Source organism: Bufo bufo, chromosome 1 (assembly GCF_905171765.1).
Source record: "Bufo bufo chromosome 1, aBufBuf1.1, whole genome shotgun sequence".
Classification (NCBI taxonomy): Eukaryota; Metazoa; Chordata; class Amphibia; order Anura; family Bufonidae; genus Bufo; species Bufo bufo.
The window spans coordinates 247,450,007-247,473,769 of NC_053389.1; the positions used below are offsets into that span (position 1 = coordinate 247,450,007).

The 23,763-nt window shown below is 47.5% G+C and overlaps 1 protein-coding gene across 3 annotated transcripts in view; it reads left to right on the top strand.

Moving 5' to 3' along the window:
- Window positions 1-23,763, top strand: part of NUP205 (nucleoporin 205) — a 94,671-nt gene that overhangs the window by 10,375 nt on the left and 60,533 nt on the right. For 2 of the 3 annotated variants that reach the window (XM_040438355.1, XM_040438361.1), the window contains exons 6-17: window positions 382-610; window positions 888-1,052; window positions 1,139-1,314; window positions 2,648-2,764; window positions 2,886-3,023; window positions 4,162-4,312; window positions 14,641-14,840; window positions 15,905-16,087; window positions 16,205-16,255; window positions 19,190-19,399; window positions 19,558-19,657; window positions 19,949-20,086. In XM_040438355.1, the coding sequence (XP_040294289.1) occupies window positions 382-610; window positions 888-1,052; window positions 1,139-1,314; window positions 2,648-2,764; window positions 2,886-3,023; window positions 4,162-4,312; window positions 14,641-14,840; window positions 15,905-16,087; window positions 16,205-16,255; window positions 19,190-19,399; window positions 19,558-19,657; window positions 19,949-20,086 (1,858 nt within the window). The remainder of the gene's footprint in view (window positions 1-381; window positions 611-887; window positions 1,053-1,138; window positions 1,315-2,647; window positions 2,765-2,885; window positions 3,024-4,161; window positions 4,313-14,640; window positions 14,841-15,904; window positions 16,088-16,204; window positions 16,256-19,189; window positions 19,400-19,557; window positions 19,658-19,948; window positions 20,087-23,763) is intronic. The other variant, XM_040438365.1, reaches the window with a different exon arrangement.

Sequence of the window (23,763 nt, forward strand, 5' to 3'; positions counted from 1 at the left end):
AAAAGGGTTTGCTCCACTTAAACACGTATCCACAGAATACAGTAGTGTTTGATCAGTGAGTGTCCGTCTGCTAGGCCACCCAGCAAACACAAGAATGAGGGACCTCAAGTGCCACATGAGAATAAAGTGGTTGTGCACAGGTACAGGTATAGCGCTCTCAGGCGGCAGTAGCAGACCCTCATTCTCCTGATAGCTGTGAGTTCCATCGGTCAGACCTCCATCGATGACACACTAATCCTGTGGATAGGAGACGAGTATTATTAGTGGGATACCCCCTTTAAACCCCACTCTTTATTTAAATTCCACGCTCACAGCCATTCCCCATCTGAAAAACAGAGCAGACCAGCAAGACATTAACCCCTTCGTGCTATAACCTGACAGGTCTCAGATCTCATAAAGGAAAGCCGCCAGTCACTTGCAGAAAGTCTATTTTCCTGGGCCTGTCAGACGCCACTGAATAAGGATGATACACTCCTTCTGATTGGATACCTTGAGAAGGTCTCTGTGGAAGCAGACGGTACTTTGGACAGCGTTAACCTGTACCTCTTCATGGCCCTGCTCTACTGCTTTGATGTTGGCTTTTTGGAGTTGGGGACGGAAGACAGGGATGGTAAGTCATCTTTTTGCAAAAACTCCTTTTCCTTTTACAACTGCTAACGTTTTTCATGTCTGGAGATTACTGAAGACAGATTTATCATTGAGTTAAATTAGAAGCAGGTCTGTCTCCATGCACTTAGCTCCCCCTAGTGGTGGCTGCAGGCTCTCAAAATTTCAGCATTAGCTCCATACCTGTGTGAAGGGAGTCAATCATTACACAGTTTTGGAATCTAATCATTTAGACAACAGATATGCTTGATTGGCTAAATATTTCCTTTGCTATATCCCAGAATTAATGCACCAGACCCCTCTTCTGACTGAAAAACAGTATGTCGCAGCCATTCACCAGAGACTGCAGGACTCCCAGCCATGGAAGTTATCTGGTCTGCAAGCCACAGTTCGGCTGGCCTGGGCACTTGCCCTACGAGGCATATCTCAGCTGACTGAAGTTACAGGTATGAATTGATTCCAGGTTTATTTTATACACTATTTGTGAGGATCTGGGTGTTATTGGTAATATTGCTCTTCTGTTGTCTCTCAGCATTAGCAGAGTTCACAGAGGCAGATGAGGTCGTAGCAGAGATGGCTGTTGGGGGTAGTGCCTTCCTCTTCCTCACCGATGCTGTGGTGGCCTCCGAGATCTTCTCCCAAGAAGAATTTTTCTTCCGTAGGATTCACACACTGGTCACAGATTTCCTGACTAGAATGCCCATGAAGGTGGGTTAAAGGGGTTGGCCAATTTGAAAAAAACATTACAAATAGGTCCTAATCTATTCATTGTGTGACATACCAATGTGTGCCAGATACTAACGCTGGGTCTCCATTTGCATGGTGGGTAAACAGTCATCCCGTTTTCCGCGCCGCAGTGGTGACGTGATTCGCTCACGTCACCACTGTGTATGCTGCGCCTGGAGGGATGCTCTTCTGTGCTTGTTCATTTGCTGTTCCAACATAAGTCTGTTTTCCAGCAGCCTCCACTCACTGTACAGAGATGGTTACAGCTTCCATTAATAGTGTTCAACTGTATTAACTCCAGTGGACTGAGCGCCCTCTAGTGGTGACTTCAGGTTGCAGCCAGTTTTGTCATGTACTGTACAGGAAAGGAGACATGGAGCTGATGGGTTAGGTTTATCCAGCTCTCTGTCAATACATTGAGCCCTATGGTGATACGAAGGAGTGCCATATTTATAAAGTCATTTTTCTGCCAAAGATATGGGGTAAAGTGGATGAGACGGACGGAGTGCATTAAATAAAAATTAGAAATATCCTCAATTTAAAAGAAAAACATAATTTCTCATACAACTCTGTGGGAGGGATAAGTTTTGCTATGCGTCACTGTGAGATCCGTATATACACATCATGGTGCCCCAATCTTCCGATATACCCTGGTGTTTTTCCTGCTTGTGCGTGACATAAGACAGTGTTTCCTGTGGCACATGACCGTGGCTGTATGAAAGGCGGGGGAGGGGGGTAGGCCGACTAGGTCTTTTCAATAGATAAGCCCTCCCTCTCACAACCAATACATAGTCATTGGTTGGGCGCTGGCTTATGAATTGAGCCGTTATCCTGCCCTGGTCAGATGGCGATGCAAGAAACGCTTTCCTGTGTAAAGCACAAGCAAGAAAAGAGGAGATATCTGAAGATTGGGGGCACTGTGGATAATTTAAATATGTTCATAAGTTTACCTTCACAACCCCATTGAATGGAAATCTCCAAGAAATAATAATTAATATTTAAAATAAATGTAATATCTTATTTTTATGTATAGATATTGGTGCTTTACCCCTGAGATGTCTGATATGTGTTGTCGGTCAAGTTCATTGTTGTCATAGGGACATGGTATGGATCCAAATGACCTTCCACATCAGTGTCTACATGTGTGCATACACAACTGCTACTCTAATCGGTGAACATGCAAATGGCGATCTGGATCTACGCCATGTCCCTGCGTGTATTTCTGAGAAATAAGACCTCCCTGCAGTGATGATAGGATGTGGCGAGGGTAAAAGAAGAGCAGAATGCTTGGAGTGACTGTTTTCTTTCTGGCTAGGTCAAACAGCTGAGGAACCGAGCTGAGGAAGATGCCCGTTTAATTCACATGAGCCTGCAGATGGGTAACGAGCCGCCGACCTCTCTGCGCCGAGATTTAGAGCACCTTCTGCTGTTGGTAAGGTGGTCTTGCCTACGTAATGACCATATTGCATTGACTAATGACACAGAGGTTGCCCTCTGTACTACAGCGGCCTTTAGCTCCTCTTTTGACATTGGCTTCATATTGCTTTTAATAGCTTGGTGAACTTTACAAGAAAGATCCCTTCCATCTTGAGCTAGCACTTGAATTTTGGTGTCCAACCGAACCTCTTCAGAACACCACCTTGATGGGCTCCTATCTTGGAGTTGCTCACCAAAGGCCTCCTCAACGCCAGGTAAAATACACCTGTTCTGTAGATTGTATGCAGGTTGCAGGGGTTGTAAGGGGGTTTAGACATCATTAGCTTGGGCTGGTCATACATTTGCCCTGCAGTCATTGAAGCATTACGTACCAGTAATCCAAATGAATATCTCCCGTTGACTCTTTCTTGGGATCAATGGAGGTTCCAAATTATTTGATTGGAGCTGGAAGACCTGTGAGCCCTTTGTGCTGCTTATGAATTTGAGAGACAACAACCTAGGACTATCCTTCAGGAATTAGGGCATGGGTACGTCCAGATGTGGCAGAATTTGTCTTCCACAGATCTCCCTGCGAATCTACTGAAAAATGTACATATGTAACAGGCGGATTTTGAGAGGATTTCACCCCTGAAAGCAGTAGAAGCACAGCATTTCTGCAGCGACCTGCAGTCTAAAGGGGGGATATGGTGAAGATCTTCTCTCCATCCACCAGTTTAGGGACAACTGAGAATTATAGATGTAGTCTGCAGAGGGGAAATTCTTAAAAAATGCCATTTACAAATCATATATTGGTGAATATGGTGCCATCAATTATGTATGCACATATATGACACATTATCATGACAGGTTATTTGAAACAACTCTATGTCTATGCAGCAATACTGTAGGCTAAACCAAACACTTGAGTTATGAACCCTATAAATGAGTTATCTAACCCTATAATGCCCCCCGCACCCGCGTCACTCCTGATGCCTGCACGGCCGCCGCTGCCAATAGCAGGCCGCGACAGGAACGACCCTCCCTAGCATCGTGGGTGACGCTAGGGAGGCTTGTTCCCATCGCGGCCTGCTATGGCTTGAGCCCTCCTGTCGCCAGATGTTTTGATCCGCACAACGGGGAGATGCAGCAGTGGCCGTGCGGACATCAGTAGCGAGGCGGGGAGCGGACTAACTATAACCTGTTTGCGGTGGCTTGGCATTTTGGAGGGCATTATAGGGGTTTGGATGAGTTCAAAATTTGGAAGCCAAATTATATTTTCTATTAATAGCAACTATTTTAGTTACTGTCTGGAGCCCTGTTGAGAATTCATGGCAATTAAAACTTGCTTTTTTTTTTTCCTTGTGTAAAGTGTTTTTTTTTTCTTATTGCTTATTCCCTATGCTAATATTTCAGGTTTTGCTGTCAAAGTTTGTGAGGCAAATGAGTGACCTGCTGCCCCCCACTCTGTATATTCCTTACCTGAAGATGCTGCAGGGTCTGGCCACGGGTCCTCAATGTGCTCATTACTGCTTCAGTTTCCTCAAAGCCAACGGCAGCAGCCACGGTTAGTATTGATGTCTAACACAGCAGCCTCACTTACCTAGGTTGACTGATTCTAGGGAGCGAAGAGAATAATACTTGGATGTAACATACTTAAAGGGGTTCTGCACTTTGTTTAAACTGATGATCTATCTTCTGGATAGATCATCAGCATTTGATCGGCGGTGGTCCGACATTTTGAGAAGGCAGCGGCGCTCCAACAGTGCCGCGGCCTTCTCACTGTTTACCGCAGGCCCAGTGACGTCACGACTAGTATCACTGGCCTGGGTGGGGCTAAGCTCCATTTGAGTGAACAGAGCTTAGCCCCGCCCAGGCCAGTTGATACTAGTTGTGACGTCACTGGGCCAGCGGTAAACAGAAGGCCGCGCCGGTGCCTTCTCAAACAGCTGATCGGCAGGGGTCCCGGATGTCGGACCCCTGTCGATCAGATGCTGATGATCTATCCAGAAGATAGATCATCAGTTTAAACAAAGTGCAGAACCCCTTTAAAGGGTTACTAATTTTTCACAAAAATTTTGATATGTAATAAAGACACATCAAAAGTTTTGATCCGTGGGGCTCTTAGGACCGAACCCCCTACAGATCCCCGGAGTAAGAGGAGAGAAGCGTGCACTCTCTCCTCCCTGCTGAGGATGGAAAGAGTTCATCTGGGACAGCCAGGAGAGAGGGGATGCTGTGTTGCATGTGCTTCTCTTCCCTCGTTCTGGGGATTTGTGGGGGTCTCAGTGCTCAGACCCCCATTGATCAAAACTTCATATGTTATATCAAATGAAATATCTAAAGTTTTTTTGTGAAAAGTCAAGGACCCTTTAATTGCCTGTGTTATGCACCCTTTTCCTGCCAGTTTTTCTTAGCTGCTGGGTCACATGACTAGCCAGGCATGTGAGCGGCCGTGTGTCTGCTGAGCTCCTGCACATTCCCGGCAGTTTATCCTAAAACTTGAATATTCTCGCTGCGAAAGCACTTACCCTTTTCCTGGCTCATCGAGTATCACATTGGTGTCTGGCAGAAGCGTCATCTCTAAGCCATGACCAAGAAAAAGGAGGTGAGAGGAGCGGACAAGGATAATCAAGATGGTGCCGGATCAGCTACTCCTGGGCCGCACAGTGGAGGTACAGCGAGATGCCGCGGCAAGGCTAGAAAAGTATGCTCGCTCAACTACAACATTAAACACAAAAGGGACTCCTAAAAAGCAATCGCCTCCACCAGACGATAATGGCCTATAGACTCAGAGGGTGAAGAAGCAGGGGCTGAAGCGGGAAATATATGTAGCCCTAACAGATATGATGCCCTGCAGACATGTGGCGCAGAAATGGAGTCAGGGGCCCAGGAATCGGACTTGGAAAAGATGTTATGCGGGCTATAGCTAAATGTGACAAGTCGCTGAACACTCACAGTAGATTTGGGAGCTATAAAAACATCACTATAGTCAGACATGACTTAAAAAAGCTGGCTGAGCGCACTACCGCCCTGGAAGACGTGGGAGATATGGAGGACGCTATACAACCTCTCAAGAGATGCAATAGAACATGCCTGAGATTAGATTCAGTAGCAGCCAAGCAAGACGACCTAGAGAACCGGCTACGCCGGAATAATGTGCAACTGGTAGGGGTGCCCGAAAAAGGTGGAAGGGGGCAAACCCCACAGAATTTTTTGAGGCTTGGCTGAAAGAAAAGTTTGGAGTGGAGACTTTAACCCCATTATTTCGGGTTGAACGGTCCCACAGAGTCCCAGCTCGCTCATTACCACCAGGTGTACCACCAAGACCTGTGCTCATGAAAATACTCCATTATAGAGATCGGAACAATATTCTTAGAAAAGCTAGAGATTTACCTGAGCTTTCCATCAATGGACACAAGGTGTCGCTCTTTCCTGATTATTCCCTAGAGGTGCAGAAAAGAAGAGCAAGATTCCTGGATATAAAGCGACGCCTGAGGGCGCTGAATGTCACTTATTCCATGATGTACCCAGCAAAACTAAGAGTGGTCTGGGAAACACCAGCTTTTTTGAAGATTCAGGAGAGGCGATGAGATGGTTGGAACGACATGAACGGCAGCTGCTTGAGGAACGGCATCAGGAGGGTTAATAATTAGCTTTCGCACTCAAGCTCAAGTAACATTGTCATACACAATGAGTCGGAACGTATGCAGATATTAGATAACGCAGAGAGTGATGCTGTCTCGATTGTATTCAGGAAGTGCGCATTATTATAGAATGCAGCGGGAATATAATATGTGACAGCCCCGTATAAAGGCCGACCGGGGGGGGTGTAGGGAGCTATGACGCAAACGGCTCTGATATTAGTGAATATATAATTACTGTTCTGTGTTAATACAGTTTTATTGTTATCCGTTCTGAGAGCGCCACCCTTCTTTCTGGTGGATTAGCTGATTTTTGTCAGCAGGTCTTCTCAGTTCCCGCAGACCTAGGGATAGGTGTTTTAGCGGGGCCCTGCTGGGAAAGCCGTCGCTTTCAGCTTTTAACTGCCTTGTAAGAGGCACTGTTCGGGGAAAGTTTAGGGTTAATACCTTGGGAACTGCAACTATGAGGATAAGGGTCCTGTGGAATCAAAATGAGGGTCACCCTGCAATTCGTGAATACGCGCTGGGCGTGTCGTCGACTCTGTGGAGGTATGAGGATACTTTTATAATATCATGGGATATGTATGGCTAACTTAGTGAGGTTTTTGAGCTGGAATGTCAGAGGGATAAAGGAAGCTAATAAAAGCAGAGCCATTATGGATAGTATGAAAAAGTACCAACCCCTGATATGTAGCCTGCAAGAGACACCTCTACAGATCAGACTCGCTTACTTAATCCCCAATTGGCAGGGCACTGTTTTTATGCCACTTATTCCCCATATGCGAGAGGAGTGAGTATCCTTATTCACAGGAATATAGTTTTTGAATGTATATCAAAACGGTTAGATGAAGAGGGGCGTTACGTTTGTCTATATGGTAAACTCTTTACAACCCCCTGTGCTATAATCGGGATTTACAGCCCTCCACCATATTCACCGCTTGTCGTCAGGACAGTGATAGGAGTGCTTCCGTGGGGGTTTCGCCCCGTACTTCTGTTCCGCAAAAAGATGGCACATGTCCTATCTTTTTGCGGAACGGCCGGATCGCGGACCCATTAAAGTGAATGGGTCCGCGATCCGCTGCAGCTGCCCCACGGACAGTGTTCGTGCATTGCGGCCCGAATTTTGCGGGCCACAGCATGACCACGGGGCGCACACGTTAGTGTGCAGGAGGTCTAATGGAAAATGCCTAGTGTCAGCCCTAGAAGATGGAACCTTCTATAGAAAAGGGGATCAATACCAGCTGTTACGTACAATACCTGAAATGTGATGGAAAGCTAGAAATGTAGCTGGAATCTCACTGGTATACAACGTTTACACCAATATGGCCTAATCACATGTATAGGGAATTAAATAAAGTGTCAAATGCACAAGCATGGGAGAGACATGGGCTTAGCCGTATCTGTCAATTATTCGATACTGGTACTCTTAAGGAATATACTGTTACAACAAGAATTTAAACTGCCCAAGACTCCCTGAAGTGGCAGTGAGTGAGGCCCATAGTCTCTGTTATATCCACTCCATAGAGTATATAGAACTCCAGTAGTAATGAAAAAAATGGGGTATCGGGAGGATGACCGATGCCCGAGATGTGGAACGCGCAATGCAGACCTAATCCACCTTATGTGGAACTGTCCACGACTGAGACGATACTGGACGGACGTTACTGAAATACTGAACACAGTGTTTTGTATAAAAATAGATATGTCAGCCTTGGTATGTATATTGGGCTATGTTATACATTGCCTGTAATTCCAGAAAAGAGAGTAGCTATTATACGGATATTATATCAGGCAAGAAAACAAATTGCATGTTATTGGATTGCTCCAAATCCTCCAAAAGTACAAGAATTGGTAGAGAAAGTTCATACCTTGATACAATTGGAGAGATTTGTATATCATGAAATGTGAGAAGATATGGGCCTCGTGGTTGCAACATTTCTAATGTCACTTTCTAGTCTTTTTGTATAATAGGATGGGTGGTGCTAGGGGAAGATTCTGTATGGTGAAGATGCCTGGAGACTAAATCCATTATAATGATAAAGCTGTAAGAGGAGAGCTGTAGGATCGGCATCATCCGGCAGGGCGTTACTAAAGTAGTGTGCATGGGACTGTGAGATGAGTCTGAATGTATGGGACACAGAAGAATCCCACAAGTCAAGTGGTAGTCTACAATTCCGAACTTTATTGGAGAACCATTAATAGTGACTTTACTGTGGACCTTCTCTAAGTTGCAGTCCTGCAAGGGAAAGGGGGGTTGTATTTCATTGTTTCTCGCCCAGTTTCCTTGGGGGACACAGAAGACCTTGGGTATAGCTCATCTCCCTAGGAGGCGTGACACTAAGTGAAGACTGTTAAGCCCCTCCTCCACAGCTATACCCTCAGCCTGGAGAGAGAGACTGCCAGTTTTTGCTTAGTGTCCAAGGAGGCAAGACACTCCCTGCTCTGCAGGGCTGGTTTCTCCTTGTTTAAATTTTAGATTTTTACTTTTTTCTTTTCTTTTTGTTCCAGATCATCAGGGACAACAGAGACGCACTAGACCTCTCTGTTTCTCCCGGGGTTGAGCTGCGCCAGTGCCGGTCACCCGCACGGCTGCCTCCCCCACAGAAGGCAAGGTGGATCAGGGCAGCCCAGCTCCCCTACATCCCGCCAGCGCAAGGGTCGCCCGCACGTCAAGTCCCCCTTCCAGCGTCCTGCCACTACGGTGCCAGTAGCTGAAGGGGCGACCCTGCTGGAACGGACCGAGGGTGAAGACGTCTATGGTGAGAGATTGGCTGCTCCAGCCCAACGTCCCCGTCCCCCCCGGTCTCCTGCGTGCCTGACCCTATACTGGGCCTATGGACCTTTCTGTCCCTGCTAGACCTAGGCTGGCCCCTGGGCTGCCGCAGGGCGACATTCTGCTCCCTCTCTCCTGGCCTCCATAGGTCATTGGCACCCTTCTCCCTACAAGAAGAATGCCTGGGGAGCTGCAGTGGTCCGCAACTAGCTGCCCCTGACGGAGGGGTTATGCAGGCATCCCACCCTCACAGGCACCCGGTCTCAGGGTCCCCCTCCCTCTTACCGGCTACTGCTTCAGGGCCAGAGCCTTGCTGCTCCTGACCCTCCTCTGCCCTCACGGGCACCGGCCCAAGGGCAAGGTGGTTGTGGCTGTTGGCCACATGGTGCGCTGTTATAAGCCAGGGCCCGCTCCATGGGTAAAATGGCTGCCGAGCGCAGGGTCCTCGCTTCTGGGCAGCGGGGTGGGCACCCGCGGCCTGCAATATGAGCGCTATGCTTCAACAGCCCCAGGCCGACCGTCGGAACATTCCGGTCGGCCGGGCACCGCAGGCTTTACGGCCGCGATCCCGGCGCTCTATCCGGGTCCCCGGCTCTTCCGGCCCGCGGGGTGGGCACCCGCGGCCGGCATGTGCATGCGCCGCTTCGTTCCCCGGCCGGTACTGGAATACTGTGCGGCCCCGGTCAGCCGGGCGCCGCTAATAATTTAGGCCCCGGCTTCACGGCCTACAATTACTAGGCCGCAAAATTCCGGCCTCTGTTGGAGGGGGCTGGAACTTATCCAGGCGGGAATTCTTCCCGCCGGGAGGTTCCCCCGCCCCCAGGGGATCGCAGCGCCGCCCTCCAGGCCGGATCCCTGTTAACCCTTTGGGTACAGGCCGGCTTCAGATGGCCTGTATGGGTGCCCCCAGGGGATCGCAGCGCCGCGGTACAGGCCGGCTTCAGATGGGGGCTGTATGGCTGCCCCCAGGAGATCGCAGCGCCGCCCTCCTGGCCGGATCCCTGTTTAACCCTTTGGGTACAGGCCGGCTTCAGATGGGCCTGTATGGAACCCCCCAGTGCTCCTGTAGGTGGCTCCCCTTTCTGATATATATATATATATATATATATATATATATATATATATATATATATATATATATTAAAAAAAAAAAAAAAAAAAAAAAAAAAAATTTTTTTTATATATATAACTTGTGGGCTGCGCAGGACGCTGCAGCCTCATGTCAGTACATGCCCCCCTTCCCTAGGCGGCATGTCGCACTCCCTGGCTGCGGCGCTGCCAGGGTCATTTTACCCTCCTAGCCCTCTCTCACGATACGGCGCTGGTCAAGTGCATGCGGCCCTTTCTGTAGGCAGCATTCGTCACCCTCTTCAGTTATGGTACTGCCATGTGCGGGACCCCCCTTCTGGGCGGGATACTGTACTCTCCCTGGCTACGGTTTGGCCTTGTGCATGATCCCCCTTTCATTGGCGGACTACTGCAGTTTCACCGGATACGGTGCTGGCCATGTGCACGACCTCCTTCCATAGGCGGAACGCTACACTCTCACTAGATTCGTTGCGATCTGTGCATGACCCCCTTTTTTTTTCTTAGGCGGAATACTGCACTCTCACCAGATACGGTGCTGGCCATGTGCACGATCCCTTTCCATTGGTGGAACGCTGCACTCTCACTGGATTCGTTGCCGATCATGTGCGTGACCCCCTTCCATAGGCGGAATGCTGCACTCTCTGATTTCGCTGACGCCCATAGGCATGACTCCCTTCCGTGGACGGCATTTGGCACTCTCACTGGATTCACTGCCAGCCATGTGCATGACCACTTTCCATAGGTGGTATGATGCACTCTCATTGGATTTTCCCTGTGGCGGCATACATACACTCCCTCGGTCGGTGATGTTCTCTCGCCGGTACGTTGTTGGCCATGTGCATGAACCCCATACATGGCGGGGTGCTTGCACTCTCACTGGATCCGCTGCCGGCCATATGCATGACCCCTCTTCCGTGGGCGGTGTACGCACTCTCACTGGATTCGCTGCCGGCCATGGGCACGCCTCCTTCAGGTGACATGCACACATTCTCACCGACTGATCGCACTCTCCCTGGATGCGATGCTGACCGTGTGCATGACCCCCCCCCCTCTTTTCTGGGCGGCATACTACACTCTCACCGGATACGTTGCTGGCCTTGAGCATGGCCCTCTAACATGGGTGGAACGCTTGCGCTCCCATTGGATACCGTGCTGGCCTTGTGCGTGACCACCCCTCATTCCATGGGAGGAATTTTGCACGCTCACGAGATCCAAGGCTGTCCTTGTATGTGCCGTATTGGACTTGCACATGTTCCCCTTCATTGGGAGTAGTTACACTCTCACGAAGTTTCGGTGTTGGGTGAGTTGTTGCACACTCACTTAATGCTAGGATAGCCCTGTGCATGTCCCCCTTTCACTAGGTGGACCTCCTGCATTCCTGCTGGATACTGTGTGGCTATGTGCATGGCGCCCTTCGGGGCGAAGTATGGTATGCCCTACTTCTCTGACGTAGGTACGGCCTTGGGCATTCCCCCCTTTTTTTGGGGCGGGCTTTTGCACCCTTGCCGACTGCAATTTGCCAGGTACATTTCCCCCCTTTCGGGGCGGTCAGTTTTGCGTTCCATCGCATACCATACTAGTCTTGTGCATAACTCCTTTTCAGTTTGCACTTTGCACTTCCGTAGATACTGTAGCACTCTGGCTGGCCTTCGCTGAGTGATATTTTGGCAGTGAGTGGACGTTTTTGTGCGTTGTTTGGGCCGTGTATACCTTCTCGTCCCGTAGATGGGTTGGCCTTCTCACTGCTTACGGGGCTACTCGTACGTATCCCTCCTTTCCTCCTGCGACATATTTTTTTCTCTTGGGAGACGGTGTTTGCAGCAAGCCTTGCACTATTCTCTAAAGAGATCATTCTGTCCACCTGTGTAAGCCTAAGGTGTTGTCCAACAAACAATAAATGAATGCCTTATATATAAGTAGACGGCCTCTACCTGCTCGCTACTGCTCAGAGCTGGGCGGTGCTCATTCATTTCGTTGGCCCTTCCGCCGGGGAGTGTTCGTGGTTCCTAGACACGTACCCATTCGTCTTCCCGCAGCATTGTTTCCCTGCGCTAGTGGTCACATGGTCGAGAGTGCTGTCTGCAGCGCCCTTCGCATTCTATGTTGGCTCTGGCGGGACTACGGTCCCCTCGCCTACTACTATTTCCTTCTACCAGGTTCGGGCCGCTCTTCTTGGGAAAGGTCACCCAACTTCTCTTGGGTGCTCGCTTACCCAGGTCCGGAGGACATCCACCTTGAGTTCTTCAGGATATTCGCCTTCTGCGAAGCGGTGAACCGGGCGTCTCAGTGTAGCGGGGTTCTGCTTTTGAGCTGTCCTATGGCTTCTCTATGCCCACTCCTCCTTTCTTTTGGAGGGTGTTATCCCGGCCTCTGTCTCGACTGCCTTTTCTTGCCGGTTCTGTTTGGCTCCCACTCGGTACGGATCTCTCCGATGTGGCTTCTGTTCCGGCCACGCTTCAGAGGATGTTCCTTCTCTGCCCTCCCCTCTGGGAAGAGCATGGTTGTTCAGGTGGATGGTTCTGGTGTCTTGTCCACACTGACTGTACTAGCTGTGTACCTATCTAACGGGTCTACCGCGTTCTGTCCTCCCGCTGGGTGCAGATTGCGTTTTTTCCATTCTAGGCAATGGATTTACCTTCTCGGTAACTTGGGAGGACTACCGTTTAGTCCGTCTTCCTGTGGTGGCTACATCGGCTTGGGCTTTAGCCTGTCTTGTCCTGGCATCGGGCGGTTGCTGGGCGGACCCTTCGGTTCCTGTCCGTCTGCTCCCCCACTCCGGGTGGATACGGGACAACATTGTTCGGGGCCGACGGGACCCGTTCTACCGACCGTTCTGCCCGTGTTACTGATCATTGGGTTTTCGCCCGCTTGCCCAGGCGACTCTAGTGAGCTCGCTAGTGTTCGCTTCTAGCCGAGTTTTCGTCCAGGATCTGTGGTAGGACTTAGGACTTTACCTGGGGTTCTGTGGGAAGCTGGGCGTTCCCCCACTCTGCCTTTCTCTCTCCATGGTTCTGTCTTTCTCCAGCCCGGCCTGGACCTGGGGCTGGGACTCCGTTGCTTGAGGTATCAAGTGTCGTTCCTGTCCTTCCTCTTTCAGCGTTCCCCGACCCTCTGGGCCTGTCAGGAACTTCTTCCATGGAGCGGCTCTTGGGTTCCTTTGTACTGCCCTCCGTTACCGTCCTGGGAACCACATACTGGGCTCTTGGCGCTCCAATTTTTCCTTGGAGCCGTTACAGAAGTCCTCTCTACTCCTTCTGTCCTGTACGGTTGGGTTTCTGTAGCCATCGTGTCTCTGACTGGTGCCTGAGTGGCGGCCCTTCTTGTTCCGAGCCTTCTGTCTTCCCCCAGGACAGGGCTGTTCTCCATTCCGTCTCTTCCTTCCTTCTGAAGGTGGTGTTTGTCTTTCATTTCATTGAGGCAGTCGTCCTCCCCTTCCCACCCCAGGGAACGGACACTTCACCGATTTGGACGTTGTTTGGGCCTTGCAGTTTTTACTTGGAGATCTCCGACTCTTGTCGACGTTCGGTCTCTTGTGTTTCCAGGAGGTCCGCGCAAAGGGTTGACGGCCTCCAGGGTGGCTTTCCTCCGCTTTCTCAGAGTGGCTCTTGTTGTGGTTGCCGCACCAAGGGCAGGGTTCTGCTTTTGGTGTCACCATTCATTTGGCCAGAGTTGTCGGTTTTTTCCTGGGCCGGAGGCATTAGGCTTCGGCCATGCATTTGTGCAAGGCGGTCACTGGTCTTCCTTGCACACCTTACCGAGTTCTACAGGGTGCATACTCGGGCTTCGGCGTATGCTGTTTTGGGCCGCCTGGTCTGCAGGCGGCGGTTTTTTGATGCCTTCGGGTGCTTCGCCTTGGTGCTGTGGTCCCTCCCCCTTTGGACTGCTTTTGAACGTCCCAAGGTCTTCTGTGTCCCCCAAGGAAACTGGGCGAGAAAACGAGATTTTTGTATAACTTACCAGTAAAATCTCTTTCTCGCTCTTTCCTTGGGGGACACAGCACCCACCCATTCTTTGTTCTTCTCTGACTGTTTCCGAGTTTGTTTTACCCTTTGGGTAGTTGGCTTGTTGGTTCCAATTTTTGGACTTTGCCTTTTCTCACTACTTGGACACGCAACTGGCAGTCTCTCTCTCCAGGCTGAGGGTATAGCTGTGGAGGAGGGGCTTAACAGTCTTCACTTAGTGTCACGCCTCCTAGGGAGATGAGCTATACCCAAGGTCTTCTGTGTCCCCCAAGGAAAGAGCGAGAAAGAGATTTTACTGGTAAGTTATACAAAAATCTCGTTTTTGCATAAAAAAGATCTGATTCCCAAAAAAATAAAACTAAGTTCTGAGTTTAGGCTGTATATTCGTAGTCTTAATATACGTATAATTTTTGCTGTTAAATCCCAGCAGAGAACTTGCAGGCCGGCAGCCCCGTGTCCTGGGACCACTTCTTCCACTCACTAATGCTGTACTATGAACACTTACGGAAAGATGTACCAAGTTCTGACATTGTCCACCAACGTCACCCTCCATTGAGGGGCATCACTCAGCGGGAGATGGATGGACTGGTGGCATTCTTGCAGCTCACCACCACAGTCATTGATGGGGTAGGCTGGGGTAGATTATGATGTATGAGTGTCTTGTATTATGACTGTTATCAGTAAACTGATCTTCTGCTAATGATGTGGTCAGCTAGCTAGTGAGTGCAGCTCTGAGGTGTAATACAAGATGTAACTCAGGATCAGTACAGGATAAGTAATGTAATGTATGTACACAGTGACTCCACCAGCAGAATAGTGAGTGCAGCTCTGGAGTATAATACAGGATGTAACTCAGGATCAGTACAGGATAAGTAATATCATGTATGTACACTGTGACTCCACCAGCAGAATAGTGAGTACAGCTCTGGAGTATAATACAGGATGTAACTCAGGATCAGTACAGGATAAGTAATGTATGTACACAGTGACTCCACCAGCAGAATAGTGAGTGCAGCTCTGAGGTGTAATACAGGATGTAACTCAGGATCAGTACGGGATAAGTAATATCATGTATGTACACTGTGACTCCACCAGCAGAATAGTGAGTACAGCTCTGGAGTATAATACAGGATGTAACTCAGGATCAGTACAGGATAAGTAATGTATACATAGTGACTCCACAGGCAGAATAGTGATTGCAGCTCTGGAGTATAATACAGGATGTAACTCAGGATCAGTACAGGATAAGTAATGTATGTACACAGTGACTCCACCAGCAGAATAGTGAGTGCAGCTCTGGAGTATAATACAGGATGTAACTCAGGATCAGTACAGGATAAGTAATGTAGACATAGTGACTCCACAGGCAGAATAGTGAGTGCAGCTCTGGAGTAGTACAGGATAAGAAGTCATGTAAATATATAGCTCGGCTTGACTGTCCTTACTAAAGAGATACTTCTAGTATACTATTTAAATTCAGCATCATTCCTGCACCATGGTCCCTGTGGGTTCTCATGCTACTACCTGCTGTAATTCATAGAGCTGTTATTGCTACACCTAGAGTTTGGCTCCTGTGGGCACATGCTTGCCCCTGCAATGATGCCAGGTGACAGTGGAAACACATGGTAACTAAATGTAAAAGTTATTGCATGTCATATCTATATATTTTCTTTCTATTTGCTTGTGAACAGAGTGAGAGTGCCCGTCTGGCCCTTTGTGAACATTCCCAGTGGACGCCGGTTATTGTGATACTAGGACTATTACAATGTAGTATTCCTCCCGTCCTGAAAGCAGAGCTGCTGAAGACACTGACTGCTTTTGGGAAGTCTCCAGAGATAGCTGCTTCTCTTTGGCAGTCCTTGGAGCATACCCAGGTACAATAGAATTGGGATTTTAGAACCTTTATGTCTGTGTTTTATGCCTTTTGAACTCAGTCAGTTGTCTGTCCGTTTACTCCTATTTTACCAACAGTCTGACTTTTAACTTTTCAGATACTGCAAACTGTGAGACGCACAGGACAAAGACAAGTGGCTGGAATAGAGGTAATCTCATTTATTTATGATACTCTACACTTAGCTGATCCCGGGCATCTAAGTTCTTTGATGCTGCAGTATGTATCCGTCACAAAATCTAATGGTGGGTTTACATGGCCCGATTGTTGGGCAGATTATTGTGGACGAACGTTCCTACTCCCAATAATCTGCCCATCTAAAGGTGCAGCTGATCACTCATTTTAGATTTTTATCAAACTGGTGTAAAGTAGAACTGGCTTAGTTACCCATGGCAACCAATCAGATTCCACCTTTCATTTTCCAAAAGAGCTGTGAAAAATGTAAGGAGGAATCTGATTGGTTGCTACATGCAACTAAGCCAGTTCTACTTTACATCAGTTTAATAAATCTCCCCCATTGTTTCTACTACATCATGATCTAAAAACCCAACCGCTATAAATAGAGACAAAAATTACTTTATTAACATTAAAAGTAAAGTTCTTTCTACAGTTAACCAGCAAATGACTAAAACAGCCCAAAATATGTGTATTAGGGGTTAAAGGGCTTTTTAAAGGCTATGGACACCTTGAGGGCCATTTTTAAAATGATTGCATTGTACTAATTTTGAGATTTAAAAAAAATCATTTTTTCAATTAAACTTTGTTAAAAATGTTGAGCCCCTTTCACTGTACAGCCTTGAGATTCTCTAGTAGCATGCACTGTGTCTTTACTGTGTTCCATATGGCAGATCGGCTGATAGCTTTTTATTTCTGACCTAATAAACACTCATTATAGCTAAATTCTTATGTTACTTATAAGCATGTGGTTTAAATAATGGGCTTTTTAGGGCTGTATTACACCAACAGATTATCTGACAGATTTTCTGACCAGTCATTGGTCAGATGGCTGTTTACTCACACAGATCTTTTAGTATACACACAGACAATTGGTCTGAGTGGACAGATATTGGTCAGATAATATGTTGGTGTACTACAGCCCTAAGGCCTCTTTCACACGGGCGTTGCGGGAACATGCACGATTTTTCCGCGCGAGTGCAAAACATTGTAATGCGTTTTGCACTCGCGTGAGAAAAATCGCGCTTGTTTGGTACCCAAACCCGAACTTCTTCACAGAAGTTCGGGCTTGGGATCGGTGTTCTGTAGATTGTATTATTTTCCCTTATAACATGGTTATAAGGGGAAATAATAGCATTCTGAATACAGAATGCATAGTAAAATAGGGCTGGAGGGGTTAAAAAAAAATAAAAATAAATTAAACTCACCTTAATCCACTTGCTCGCGCAGCCGGCATCTCTTCTGTCTCCTTCTTTGCTGATTTCAGGAAAAGGACCTGTGGTGATGTCACTCCGGTCATCACATGGTCCATCACCATGGTAAAAGATCATGTGACTGATTATAGAAAATAATAATGATCGGGTCCCCATCCCGATCGTCTCCTAGCAACCGTGCGTGAAAATCGCACCGTATCCGCACTTGCTTGCGGATGCTTGCGATTTTCACGCAACCCCATTCATTTCTATGGGGCCTGCGTTGCGTGAAAAACGCACAAAGAGGAGCATGCTGCGATTTTCACGCAAACGCACAAGTGATGCGTGAAAATCACCGCTCGTGTGCACAGCCCCATAGAAATAAATGGGTCGGGATTCAGTGCGGGTGCAATGCGTTAAACTCGCGCATCGCATCCGCGCGGAATACTCGCCCGTGTGAAAGGGGCCTAACACGGGCCAGAAATCTGCCAGATAATCGCTAACGAGCATTCATAGGAACGCTCGTTACCAATTATCTGGCGGTGTAAAGGTGCCGCCGGTTACCCGATAAAAGAGCGATGCGCTTGTTCGTCGGGTAATTAAATAGTTTGTGCAGACACCTAAATTGTCGTTTGCTGGCAGCAGATTGCACTCTCACAATTATTCCTTATGGGGATGAGCCATGGCATTATTGATCGCTCCTCCTTTTACTGTGGAGGAGATCACTACATGTAAATGCAGTGGTCTCTTTCACTGAAGAGCAGGGGCTTGCTAGGAAGGAACGGTTCCTTCCTGCTGAATTGTCCCATCTGAAGGGACCTTTTGTGCTTTTGAGCTATAAGTGATTTAGAGACCTGCACAAAGTGGGAGTACAATTCTCACAGCTAAGCAGAAGTTAACCCTTTATGGCAAAGCTCCTGAATATTTTTAATACAGACCAATTGCAAAAATGATACTAATGTATTGTTATTATCCAAATTGCTTTCTTTGCGGGCTGGATTCATTTTTCCATCACGTTATATACACTGCTCGTTTCCATGGCTACAGACCACCCTGCAATCCAGCAGTGGTGGCCGTGCTTGCACAATATAGGAAAAAGCACTAGCCTATGTGCGCTCCCATGGTCCCGGCCAGCAGAGAGGCTGATGCTTTCTCCTGTAGTGTGCAAGCACGACAACCACTGTTGGATTGCAGGGTGGTCTGTAGCCATGGAAACAAACAGTGTATAATATGATGTAAAAATGAATCCCACCAGCAAAGGAAGCAATATGGAAAATAATTTTTCTACATGATAAATGCCACTTGCTGAAGTGAGACAACCCGTTTAACCCCAGAATGAGTAAAATGTAATCATAAAAAAAAAAAATTGCCCCAAAAGTGTTCATAGCCTTTTAAGTGATGGCCATCGGCATGGGTCCAGCACCCTGCACCCTCAGCAATCAGCTGTCGGTGAAGGAGCTACAGAGCCCCGTCAACATTGTAGTGGACAGCGCTGCTCCCATTGAAGTCAAGCTCTGTCCACTACAATGCTGACGGCGCTCTGTAGCTCCAAGTTTCAGCGACGGAGCTGCACACAACAGCTGATTGCTATGGTGCCCCTGCTGATCATCTAGTGATGGCTTATCACCATCACTTACAGGCTGGAAAAGCCCTTTAAACATTATGGTTTTGCAGTAGTGCAGTTGATTTAAATGATATCTACCATATTTTTTTTTAAGGTGGAACTGAATGAAATTGAGTCACGAGCTGAGGAGTATCCGCTCACCAGAGCCTTCTGCAACCTCATTGGGACCTTAGTGGAGAGCTATTTTCCGTCCAACCTCGGAGCTGGCTTACGACCCCCTGGATTTGAACCCTACCTGCAGTTTCTCCGCGATACTGTTTTCCTCCGTTTCCGCACCAGAGCTTACAGGAGAGCTGCAGAAAAGGTAGGATTTTGCTCCTTGATTATTTACTCAAACCCTGTACTGTTAGTCTGGTGATTACCTACTTATAAAGGCACTTAAAGGGCTTTATCCTAAATCTGAAGAAGAGAAGACCTAGTAGCATAGTCATCATCATCTTTGTCTCTTTATTGTCCCAACAGTGGGAAGTGGCTGAAGCTGTACTCGATGTCTTTTACAAACTCTTGAGAGATTACGAGCCTCAACCGGAAGACTTTGTCGAGCAATATGTGGAGATGCAAGGTAAGTGGCTCCCATTATCGATTGTGTTGGTGGAGTAACCTTTCTTCATATGCCATCGTTTTTAGGATTTGAGAGCTGCCTAGTTTCAGTGGCTCTTGGATATGTTTCATAAATGGCTGAATGGTAATAATACATGACATGTCTGCCACTTCTGCTGATTAGAAATGATTGCCAAGGATCTTAGAAGCTTTTTGCTTTTATATTTTTATACTGTGTTTTTTCATATGATCATTAGGCATTTATGGTTTGGATATCACTGACCATCTGTCTCAACCTATATTTCCTTTACAGGAGAGGAGAAAGCTGCTTACAAGCCGCCTGGCTTCAGTTTAATGCATCACTTACTGAACGAGTCCCCAATGTTGGAGTTGTGTCTCAGCTTGCTGGAAGAGGGTGTCACACAGTTGGACACCTATGCCCCTTTTCCTGGTACAGTATGCAACGCATCACGGTTTTCTAAGGTTACCTATTAGCACATGAGTATTTTAGCAATATCTATGAGGCTGCCAGATCGGAAAGTCTGAAGCTGGGGAAAAATACATTGAGAACAAACACTGGTTTAAATGGGGGGATATGTCATCAGTCTGATCGGTGGGTTTCTGTCACCCTGCACTGCCACCGATCAGCTAACCATGCACAGCGCAGTTCATTGGATGGCAGCTCTTCTTTCTACTAGAAGTTATTAGTGAATTGCCGGCAGCTTGCAGTAAAGGTACAAATGGGGGTTACCAGTTTTGTCCCTGCACAGTTTGACATCAGCAGTACTGATTGGATAGAGTCAGACACACACCACTGGTAACACCCAGCAGTACCTTTACTGCAGACTCCTGGCAATGACTGGCATGACATAGAATGATAAGAATAGATGCTCCAGAATTGGTATTACATGGGGAATGCATGTAGTTACTAAAACTGACATGTTGTCCAGGATTTTACTATTTATGGCCTATCCTCAGAATAGGTCATCAGTATATGAACTGTGGGGGTCTGACACCCCCACAGACTAGCTTTTCTGCGGTAGCTCCGGAAGTCGATGCCGGAACTACATAACTCCGTCCCACAGTGGGCAGAGCTGGTTATTGTAGCGCTGCTACAACTGCAGTGTATGGGTGCAGTGCTGCAGTAACCACCCCTGTCCATAAGACATTGGACCATGCTGTGTATTTCTGGCACTGTCGCTACTGTGAAATAGCTGATTTGTGGGGGAGCAGGGTGTCTGAGGATAGACCAGCAACTATTCAAATTCTAGAAAACCCCTTTAAAGAGGACCTGTTACCAAAAAATGCAAATGTAAAGTACTATGTTATAGAGCAGCAGAAGCCGTGCAGATTCATATATTATGGTGAGTAAAAAAAAAACTGTAAAACTTGTAATTTTTGCATTTATATCTGCCGCCCTGTGAATACTCAGGAGGGAGGGGTTATCAGCGACTAACAGCTATCTCTTATGTACATTGCTGTCAATCACTGATATCACCTGCCTCCGGTACCGATAGGTATTCACAGGACGTGGAAAATGCTAAGATATAAATTACAGGTTTTACTGAATCTTTTCCCACAAAATATTTATCAATCTGCTCAGCTTCTCCTGCTCTATAACATGGTGCTCTCAGATTGCATTGCATTTTTTGGTGACAGGTCCTCTCTAAAGGGGTTATCCGGTAAATTTTGTTGATGACCTATCCTCCGAGACACCCGGCGATCAGCTGTTAGAGTCCAGCTCTCTGAGTGCCCCGGCCTCTTCCTAGGCCATGTGACGTCACTGTACATTGGTCACATGGCCTAGTTGTAGCTCAGCCATATTAAAGTGGGACTGAGCTGCAGTACCAAGCACAGCCGCTATACAATGTACGGCGCTGTGCGTGGAAAGCTGCCAGGAGCTGGCTATGCTCACCAGAGCGCCATTGAGTGCAGCTCCCTGTAACAGCTAATTGGCTGGGGGACTCGTATGTGATAATGATGACCTATCCTGAGGATAGGTCATTATATTATCGGGATAACCCTTTTTAAGTGAAAAATTTGCAAGTTATTCTGAATTGTTTCCCACAAAACAATATATTAACCACCTCAGCCCCCCTAGCTTAAACACCCTTAATGACCAGACCACTTTTTACACTTCTGACCTACACTACTTTAACGGTTTATTGCTCGGTCATTCAACTTACCACCCAAATGAATTTTACCTCCTTTTCTTCTCACTAATAGAGCTTTCGTTTGGTGGTATTTCATTGCTGCTGACATTTTAACTTTTTTTGTTATTAATCGAAATTTACCGAAATCTTTTCAAAAAAATGAAATTTTTCACATTCAGTTGTAAATTTTTAAAAAAAAAAAAAAATTTCTATATAAATTTTTCTCAAAATTTATTGTTCTACATGTATTTGATAAAAAAAAAAAAATGTTTGGGTAAAAAAAAAAATGGTTTGGGTAAAAGTTATAGCGTTTACAAACTATGGTACAAAAATGTGAATTTCTGCTTTTTGAAGCAGCTCTGACTTTCTGAGCACCTGTCATGTTTCCTGAGGTCCTACAATGCCCAGACAGTACAAACACCCCACAAATGACCCCATTTCGGAAAGTAGACACCCTAAGGAATTCGCTGATGGGCATTGTGAGTTCATAGAAGTTTTTATTTTTTGTCACAAGTTAGCGGAAAATGATGATTTTCCACCAACTTGTGACAAAAAATAAAAACTTCCATGAACTCACTATGCCCATCACGAAATACCTTGGGGTGTCTTCTTTCCAAAATGGGGTCACTTGTGGGGTAGTTATACTGCCCTGGCATTTTAGGGGCCCTAATGCGTGAGAAGTAGTTTGAAATCAAAATGTGTAAAAAATGTCCTGTGAAATCCTAAAGGTGCTCTTTGGAATGTGGGCCCCTTTGCCCACCTAGGCTGCAAAAAAGTGTCACACATGTGGTATCGCTGTACTCAGGAGAAGTTGGGCAATGTGTTTTGGGGTGTCTTTTTACACATGCCCATGCTGGGTGAGAGAAATATCTCTGTCAAATGACAACTTTGTATAAAAAAATGGGAAAAGTTGTCTTTTAGAGAGATATTTCTCTCGCCCAGCATGGGTATATGTAAAAAGACACCGGAATCGGAAGATTAATAAAGTACTCTAATAAGAAAAAGCTAATAAAAAGAACGTTTTCCTTTATTAAAAACCTCATCAGACCCCCCAGTGCCATTAGCTTCCCCTCCCTCTTGCCATCATCCCACACCCCCTGCTCCCAGTACCACCATCTCCCTCTCCTAGCCATAAGTCCCCAGCGCTAGTGAAATAAAATACTTACTCTCCTGTAGATCTTCTGTCTTCTTCTTGATGCGCTGCACTGTCCTCCTAACGTCACGCAGTGTCAGGACATAGTGCATGTAAGCGCGCACTGTGTCCTGATTAGGGTTGTTGCGGGTATCGAAATTTCGATACCCAATCGATACTTTTGTCCCGGTATCGATACGATACCGGGATTTCCGTTTTTTCGATACTGGGCTGCGCTTCTGCGCAGTCTAGTATCTCTGAACATGAGCGCGCTGCTATCGGCGCGCTCATGTTCTCTCTCAGCAGCACGGGGAGAAGGAAGCTGTCCTCCCTCCCCCTGTGCTGCTGCCGCTGCCACGCACCAATGAGAAGAGAGGGGCGGAGGAGGGGCGGCAATGAGAAGAGAGGGGCGGAGGAGGGGCGGCAATGAGAAGAGAGGGGGTGGAGGAGGGGCGGCAATGAGAAGAGAGGGGCGGAGGAGGGGCGGGCGCACTGCGCCCCCAATGATAGGATTACTATCGGAGCGATGGGAGGAGACATCAGCTTCACTAGTGGGCGTTCCTTTTCCCTGCGCTGCGATTGGACAGCGCTACAGCCAGGGAGAAGGAACGCCCACTAGTGAAGCTGATGTCTCCTCCCATCGCTCCGATAGTAATCAGCTCAGCAGCATGTGTAGCAGGAGAGGAGACAGTAATGGGGCACTGCGGGCGAACGGAGCGGCGCCCAGGACTAAATGGTGAGTGCTGAGACATCGCTGGGCGCCGCTCTGTGTGGCCTAATAGTGAAAGTCTGGACTCATATACAGTAGTCAGTCTTTAACACATACAGGAGGCGGGTGCCGGC